We start from the raw sequence: 8,918 nt of genomic DNA, 5'->3' as shown, positions 1-8,918 counted from the left end.
CATTGAGGGGGCCTTTCATGTTCAAACAAATAGTGGTGGCTATGATGATGTAATCCATGATCATAAGGGATCAATTTAGGCATGTCAAGGTTGGAGAATCTAATAAAACCTCTTCACCCTAAAATAGTGGCTTCTACTCGTGGTGCCTAGCTGTCGAGAGAAATCATTGGTATCTACTTTTGAAAGTGACTCCATGTTATTAAAACATGGGGTAGAGCAAAAGGAACAAGATCGATCAGGTGTCTACATGGTGCTAGAGGAGCTGAAAGAGTTCCTAAACCAAAACTTTGATCGGATTCAGGGTGACTAGGCCTACATCACTAGTAGAAAAAGACACATTTGTCCCGAGACTAAAGGATCGGTACTAAAGCCCCCTCCCCCCCCCCTAGTCCTGGTTCTGTTACGAACCGGGACTAAAGGCCCTCCACGTGGCCGTTGTCTGGAGCTCTATCTTTAGTCCCGGTTGGTAACACCAACCGGGACTAAAGAAAATTTTACGAAAAAATTGAATTTTTCCCGATTTTCAAATTTCTGAATTATTTTACAATTTAATCTCTAATCACCTCTCCCTCATCACTTCTCAATTTAACCTCTAATCTCTAATCACCCTTCATCATTCCAAATCATCTAACTTCCCGGCCGATCACCCATCCTCTCACTACTCCAGCCTGAGCACGCTTAACTTTCGGGTTCTATTCCCCTCGTTTTCAAGTCTGCACTTGTTGTTTTCCTGATAATAGTAAGATGTCAATCCTATTAACCCTCAGGAGTTTAGCTTCAACATGAAGTCACACGTTTCACTGTTTGAGTTTGAAACTATTATTCTAAAAAACAATAATTATTTAGTAACACTAATATTTCTTGAATAAGTAGTTTGACCAGATTTGACCAAAATTCAAAAAACTAGAATAATTATTTACTAACACTAATATTCTTGAATAATTATTTATTATCCCTAATACTTCTTGAATAAGTAGTTTGACCATAGGTTGACCAGATTTAACCAAAATTCAAAAAAACTAAAATTTGAGCATAATTTTTGTTCCTTTTAGAATTTGAGGATTCTAAAAATTTGCAAACAGCCTATGGCGGTCAAAATCAGATACGGATTTTCGTGCTAAACATTTTGATATATTATACGTTTTTTCCGACATCGTATGCAAAAATTATAGCCGTTTTACTTTTTCATAACACGTTTTTGCAAAACATGTCCAATTGAATTTTTTTTATTTTCCTAACTAGTAGATGTAGTAATACAACTACATCTCGAAGGATTTTATTTTTTGGAGTTTTTATGATTTTCTTTTGTTTGGCGATACAGGGGGTAGAGTTTGAGACATGAAGCCCTTTAGCCCCGGTTTAAGACACGAACCGGGACTAAAGGCACCCTTTAATTAGTCCCGGTTCATGTCTCAAACCGGGACTAAAGGGCATCGCACCCTTTAGTCCCGGTTCATGTCTCAAATTGGGACTAAAGGTCTCATTTGAACCGGGACTAATGCCTTTAGCCGCTCGAATCGGGACTAATGCTCACATTAGTCCCGGTTCGTAATGCAACCGGGACTAATGTGTATATTGAGCTGTGACCAAAGCTCTGGTTTCTACTAGTGCATGGCGTTAGGCTTGGACAGGATAACTCCATCTCACATCACACAATTATGAAACAATTGAATAACTACACATCACAGTTAGCTACACAAGGCATGCTCAAATATACTAAAAGGTTGAGTAAATGAAATCAGACTAACACAATGTGGATAGCAAAGCAGGACGGCAGAACACCACACCGGGAGACAAAGGAAGCGGCTCGCGCGCGGGCCTGTGCAGGCAGAGGACACGGCCCGCAAGCCCGCACCTGCCGCGCCTTGAAATACATCGCCTTTGGCGCCCAACGCAACCACCTCAACCAACAGCCTTCCTCCCCGGAGTCCCAAGAAACCAAGAACCCCGGCCCTCCTCTCCCCACCGCGCAGCAGCCCACCGCATCCGCCCTCCGGCGCCGGCGACCGATGGACCGCTTCCAGGACGGGCACCACGTGCGGCTGCGGAGCCGCGTGCAGGACACCTACCTCCACGCCGCCGACGACGGGGAGAGCGTCACCCTCAGCCAGCTCCGCGCCTCCATGAACGCGGCGTGGGCGGTGCACATCTACAACGGAGAAGACGGCGATGGCTCCGGCGAAATCTCCGGCTTCGTCTCCCGCGCCGGCTCCCGCGCCAGCTCCGGCGTCGTCTCCGTCTCCGGCTCCGGAGACGGCGACGGCGACGGCGACGGCGGAGACGGCGATGGCTCCGACGACGGAGACGGCCCGTACCTGCTCCTCCACAGCGCCGCCTACGGCCGCTACCTTGCCGCCACGGACAGGCCGGCGCGGCCAGGGCACAACGGCCTCTGCACGGAGCTGCGCGACTACGATCAGCCGGAGGTGGAGGCCATCAAGTGGCGGGCTGTCGGGTCGGGCTTCGCGGACGACGTTGTCCTGCTCCGCCACGGCGACGGCCACTACCTCCGCGGCAACGGCAAGTACCTCCCCTGGAACTCCACCGGCGTCACCGTCGACGACAAGGCCAGCTCCATGATGTACTGGATCGTCGAGCCCATCCCCTTGAGAGAGGCTGGCATGCCTGCCATTCCTGCCCCGCTTCCGGTGAGCTCGCCATGACCCGCTTCTTGAATTTCTTTCAGTTGGAGATCTCCCGAACATAACCATGGCTAATGGTTCAACTGCAGACTCGCCCAAGATTCACGCCACGGGTGGCGGAACGGCAGATCAGAGGCGTCGAGCCCATCCCAGAAGAGGCGGGCATGCCTGCCAATCATGGCCCGGTGAGTTCGCCATGACCCGCTTCTTGAATTGCTCCTATCGATTGAGCGAATTGCAGTTGCTGATCGACATGGACTGAACTGCAGGCTCACCCAAGATTCTCCGGCATATTCACTTCTCCCGGACGGCGCATCCGGTTCGTGCGGGCGCTCGAGGACGGGTACTACCCCGAGGAGGTGAACAGCTGGCGCCAGTTCTGGTTCAGGGGGAGGTCCGCGTTCAGCCTGAGAGGCAACCTGGCGGACCTCGTCGTCGTGGACGGCCCGAACATCGCCATGTGCGTCCGAGCGGGCCGCCACGGGAGGCTCACCCCGCTCGTCGTCGACCTGCCCGACGGTGGCTATGGCGGGACCCTCGAGATCGTCGTCTTCCTGGCCGGGACCCTTGGTGAGTGAGAGCCTCTCTCCATATCTCCTGATGTGAAAACCGGTAGTCTTTGACAGCATTTGTTTTCCACGACGTTCAGACTTTGCTATAGTTTACTGAAACTGTTGTGGTCTGAAGAACAGTTAGTGAATTTGTTCCAAGTCTGAAAAGCAGTTATCTGAATCTGATGAAATCTGAAACTGGTAGTGCGAGGTGTCTGCAACTGTTCTAATCTTGTAGATAAGTACTCCCTCCGTTCGGAATTACTTGTCTCGGATATGGATGTATCTAGAACTAAAATACATCTAGATACATCCATTTCTGCGACAAATAATTCCGAACAGAGGGAGTAACAGAGAAGGTGGTGATGATATCCGTTTGATTTAGACCATTTTACTTGTGTTGAATAACCTGTGAACAAATTTAGGACTTTGGAGTTGTCTAAAACTGTTGTAGTCTTGTAGAAAAGTAAAAGTAGTTGGATGGAAATAGATTTCTCAGTTTGTGTAATAGATGGTCTGAAGCTAGTTGCAGATTTCAGTCATCTCATTTCACCTTGGCAAAGAAGATACTAATTTTCTAAACTGTGAAAATTCAGGTGGTACCTTGCAACTGTTAGTGTAAGGTGTCTGCAGCTGTTGTAATCATGATAAAAGATGATTCACAATTATATGATCTGAATCTATTGAACAGTTTCAGATAACTGTTGTAATCTTGTAGATAAGTATTTGATATCACAGAAGATGGTGATATCAGTTTGATTTAGCCCATTTTAGTTGCGTTGAATAACCTGTCAACAAAATTCAGGCTCCAACAGTGGGAACTAAAATCTTGTTTCTGCACATCATTTGTATTCAGGTTTTGTACATGACCTGTAATATTGTGATACATTCTGTTACAACGTAGGAGTTGTCTGAAACTGGTGTAATCCGGTAGAAAAGTAAAAGTAGTTGGTTGAAAACTGTAGATGTCATGTGGATTTATCAAAGCTAGTTGGACATTTCTGTTCTTGATTCAGATAATTCAGTCGTCCATTCCATATGTTTGCCGCTAGTTGAAATTATAGAAGCTAAAAGGCCAAATCAATTTCAGTCATCTCATTTCACTTACTTTAGTGAACAGATGTTGGTGTACATACTATTTTTCTGCATTAACATGATATTTGGAGTCTTACTTTAGTGGAGTGCTAATCTAGTCGTGCATGGAAAAAGGATATTATGATATGTTTTGTTCGGACTTGGGAGTTGTCTGAAACTGTTGTAGTCTGGTAGAAAAGTAAAAGTAATTGGATGGAAACAGTAGGTGCCATGTGGATTTATCAAGCTACTTGCACATTTATGTCCTTGATACATATATAATTTAATTTTTCCATTTTGTAACATCTGACGCCAGTAGAAATTATGGAAGCTAAAAAGCCAAATCAAGTCAGTCATCTCATTACACCTTTTCAGAGAAGATACTAATTTTCTAACCTGTGAATAAAATTCAGGTGGTACCTTACAGTAGTGTATAAAATCTGTAGTTCCTTGCACATTACATTGCTTCAGTTTGTTTTCTTCTTGATCTTGTTATTGATTATTGGTCTGCCGCCTAACTCGCTCATAATTTCTGCTAATTCAGGCTACGATGCGCTGGGATACCCGGATATCGATGCACAGTAAAGGAACATCAGAGCGGGAGTCCCGACAGTTCACCTGTTCACAAGTTTCACTGCCTCGGATATGATGGCGTCTACTTTTGCCTATAGATGGATAGATACAGATTCAGAAAACTCAGCAGCTCTAGAAATACTGAAAGTGTTTGCAACCAATGGCTGAACAGTTTTGTAGTGATGCTGGAATGTAGTAGCCCTTCCGACATTCATCGTGTGATGTGATTGCCACGGCTTCGTAGACAAAGCGTTTCAATGTAGGGTACTTGCAATGAGTTGATGGTCCTGCAATTTTTTTGGATCATGCATTTCGCGTAACTAGAAAATACGTATCACCTCCTCCCCCCATGACCTCCCTGCGGCCCCCCCTCTCCTCCCCGCCGAGCCTCCCTCTCCTTCCGCCGCCGCCGCTGAGGGCGTCGCAGGCTAAGCCTGCGGGCCGCAGCGGCGGCGGCGGCAATCTTCCTCGGCCGGCGATCGGATCTGGGTGGCGGCGACCCACTGCGGCCAATCCAAGGGCGTTGGCGCAGGCCGGTGGCGACCAGGGTTGTCGTGCTGGTGGCGGCGATGAAGAGATCACGTCGGCGACTAGGGTGTCCGATCTGGATCCCATTCGGATCTGGATGGTGGTTCCTCGAGCCGTCGTGCGCATCCTTTGTTCCGGCGCGGCAAGCGGCCTCTGGACTAGGCACGCGACACGAGGACATCGGGGGCTCCGGCCCTTGGCGTGGAGGTGGTGGCCATCTTCTTCGCCAGAGGTGGTCGGCTAGATGGTTGTGGATTCTCGCATCCAGTCCCGGCGTACAGTGAGGAAACGGGGCTGCCGGTGAAAACCGTGCTATGACTCGGGTCATGGCGGGCGATGGCGGCGTTTTTGCATCGTTATCTTGTTGAAGACATCGCCTCTGCAGTTTCTGTCGACTTGCTTGCGCTGCTCTGGGTGAAAACCTTTATCCGGAGTTTCCGGATCGGACGATGGCGGTGCTTTTGGGGCGTCGTTTTCCCTCATGGGAGCATCTTTTTTTGAGCAGCAGCTGGATGCAGGACCAGAGGACGGATTCTTTGGTGGAGCGGTGCGGCATCTCACTCATTGATGGCGGCGGGTCTCGGTGGCATGGCGTTGTGGTGACTCTGCGTCCGATGCGCGGAGATGGACTCGCGCAGGAGGGTGACGCGGTCTGGCGTCGTTGTGGCGTCGACGGCAGCTAGACCAGGCAACATACATGCAACAGTATCTCTGAAGATGGATTGGTGGCAGGTGGTTGCGGCGGCCTCAGACCCGGCAGGCGTCCTGGTTGAGGAGTGCGCCGGACTAGTACGTCATCCATACCCGGCAGGCGTCCTAGATGGGACCTCAGGTCTTAGATGTTAGGTTTGGCTGCGAGGTCTGTTTGGTACTAGGTCCAGACTATCAGTATCCTTCATCTTTTGGATAGGAGTAGCGACACTTTTGTTGCCTAGACGGTGGCTTCAGTCTTACTGTTGTATGACTTTGTAAAGTCTTGTGTGAATAATTAATAAAGTGGTTGCATGCATCGTCCAGATGCAAAGGCTGGGGGTCCTCCTCCATTTCCAAAAAAAGAAAGAAAATGCAGTAGCTTTTGCAATTAGCTGATGTTCCTTCATTCCTTTTAGAAATGAAGAATGCAGAATGCAGTGGGTTGTTCCTTTGAGCTGTTGATCATGTTTTTCGTTCTGCTGTTTTGTGTGTTTTTAGAGTCCTTAACTTGGACTTAAAGCAACAAGTGTTTTATGATAGAATAGTCCGAAGCTTCAAAAAGAAATAGCCCCTAGTGCCAGATTGGCCTGGCTCTTTCGCAAAGACAATTTTGGACCCGTAAACAAATGGGTAAACACTGTCGGATCATCTGAACCTAGATAATTAGGAGAAGGGAAATTTGTATCAAGTGCCACATCACCAAAGCACAGTTTGCTGGTTCACAACAGCTTACACCTTCTCTGCTAGGCAAAACCAAAAGGTCAAAAATATGCCATGAACTGCTTATATATGGCCATAACCTACACATAATATATTTTTTCTCAACAGGTTTATCGTGCTCATGTTTGTTGCTCCTGTTTCCAAGTGCTCCTTTTTATGCAAAACAATCAACACTCAAATCCCACTGCAACAAAAAATAGCTTTTGTCCTAACACGTGCAGGCAACTACTTACAACCCTACTACCACCGGCCTCCTCGCATCTCCCCTTCCCCTCACGTCGCCTCCCCTCGGGCGGCGCCAGGGGCCCCCGATCCCGCGCCGCCAGCCCCTCCCTGCTCCTCCATCCCCAGCTGCCGCTGCAACCGGGGCCCTGCACTGCAGATCCAGGGCGGGTGGTCACCGCGGCAGATCCTGTGAGGCGGAGGCGGCGTCTCATGTGGGGAGGCCGGGGCGGCAGTTAGGGCAGCACCCCTGTTGCGCGGCGGCGATGGAAACCTACATGGCTGGTGGTGTGGCGGCCGCGGGCGCATGAGTGGCTCCGATGGCTGCGGATCTGGCGCCCTGTCCAGATCCGTCTCAGTACGGCCTTGGTCGGCCGGTGGCGCAAGGAGGACCAGTGAGGGGTGGCTGGAGGCTCCCTACCGGCGTGCCGACGGCGGCCCTCGTCTCCACGGCGAGGCTCCGTTCGGTTTGAGCCAGCTGCGAGGTTGGGGGGATGCGACTTCCGGTGAAAATCGCGCCGAGACTCCGGTCATGGAGGACGATGGCGTCGTCTATGACGTCATTCCCTTCTCGAGGCATCGTTGTTGCAGGTCGTGGCACCCCACTCGTGATGCTCCGGAAGAAACCCTAGATCTGGATCTACTGGATCGGACGATGATGGTACCTTTGATGACGTTTTCCTCCTAAGGGCATTGTTTTGGAGCAAGTGCTAGTTGGACGGGTCAAGCGGAAGAGTGGTGTCTCATCCACCGCAAGGCCGACGGCGGATCCTGGTGACATGGTGTGTCGGAGGTTCGGCGACGGGCGCGTATGGACGGATACGTGCAGGATGGTGGAGTTGTCTGGCGTCGTGGTGGCGTCGACGGCAGGTCAGGCAAGATCAATGGGTTAGTTTCTGCTTTAGAGATGGGCCGGTGGAAGATGGCGGCGGCAGCCTCTGAGAGTGCGTCGGTCCAGTATGGGACCCAGTCCCGGTGTGTGGCCGGGCTAGGTCATCCGGCTTTAGATGTTAGGGTTTGGTGCGATGTTCGTTTGGTATTAGGCCCGGATATTCGACATACTTTCATCAATGCGATAGGAGTAGCAACAGGTGTTGCCTAGATGGTGACTTCAGATTGACTGATGTATTACTTTGTATGGGCTCTGTGAATAATTAATAAGATGGTTGCATGCATCGTCCAGATGCAGAGGCCGAGGGTTTATCCTCCTTTTAAAAAAAACATGCAGGGTTCATGAGTTCGTCGTCAACTGTTGTTGCTCATGCATTTGAGATATCATTTTTTTCCAACTTCTCATGTTGTTGCTCATACACCTGCTCCACTAACCTCTTCCTTCCCCTACCTCTTCTCCCACTCGATTGGGCAGTTTATTGGCAGATATTGAGCGTTTCAGTATTGAATGTAACCTGCATAATCGCCTAACCTCTGTTGTTGTTTCAGAATTGATATCTTTGGGAAACACTTCCTAGCAGGCGCCTCACAGGAGCCATTGGTCAGACCGGTCGCGCACCGTCGATGCATTTTCTTCTCACGGGCGAGATGGCTTAGGCTGGTTGTAATGGGGAGTATCATATACTAGTATCATGCATATGATATCAGTATATGATATTACCTCCTTAATGCATAGTATCATATATTAGTATCATGTAGTATTTTACTTATTGTCATGCATGACACATAATAGCATAGTATTTATTATGATACTCAATCCTCTCTTTCTTCATTTAATTCTATGACACATCATCAAAATTACCTAGTTGACATGCATGATACTAGTCATGATACTACCATTACAACCAGCCTTACAAAATGGGAAACGTTTGGGGCCGGGGCGCCGGCGGAACATTGGGCCGGTCTCCCTCTTCCTCGCGTCTCCTTCATCGCAGCTCCCCCACATCTCGCGCAGCTCGCGGGG

At 49.3% G+C, this 8,918-nt stretch overlaps 1 protein-coding gene across 1 annotated transcript; it reads left to right on the top strand.

Moving 5' to 3' along the window:
• Nucleotides 1-1,759: 1,759 nt before the first annotated feature.
• On the top strand, nt 1,760-5,050 carry LOC123184579 (uncharacterized). The gene is made up of 4 exons (XM_044596677.1): nt 1,760-2,648; nt 2,732-2,827; nt 2,912-3,212; nt 4,812-5,050. The coding sequence occupies exons 1-4, from the start codon at nt 2,010-2,012 to the stop codon at nt 4,850-4,852; spliced, it is 1,077 nt and encodes a 358-aa protein (XP_044452612.1). The 5' UTR covers nt 1,760-2,009; the 3' UTR covers nt 4,853-5,050.
• Nucleotides 5,051-8,918: the final 3,868 nt, after the last annotated feature.

Source organism: Triticum aestivum, chromosome 2A (genome assembly GCF_018294505.1).
Source record: "Triticum aestivum cultivar Chinese Spring chromosome 2A, IWGSC CS RefSeq v2.1, whole genome shotgun sequence".
NCBI lineage: Eukaryota > Viridiplantae > Streptophyta > Magnoliopsida > Poales > Poaceae > Triticum > Triticum aestivum.
The sequence above is the reverse complement of the archived record's forward strand: the minus strand, read 5'-3'. Positions and strand labels throughout refer to the sequence as shown.

Coding starts and splice junctions, on each gene's coding strand:
- LOC123184579 (XM_044596677.1), top strand. CDS start 2,010: ATGGACCGCTTCCAGGACGGGCACCACGTGCGGCTGCGGAGCCGCGTG. Junction 2,649..2,731: donor CCATTCCTGCCCCGCTTCCG/GTGAGCTCGCCA, acceptor GTTCAACTGCAG/ACTCGCCCAAGATTCACGCC. Junction 3,213..4,811: donor CTTCCTGGCCGGGACCCTTG/GTGAGTGAGAGC, acceptor CTGCTAATTCAG/GCTACGATGCGCTGGGATAC.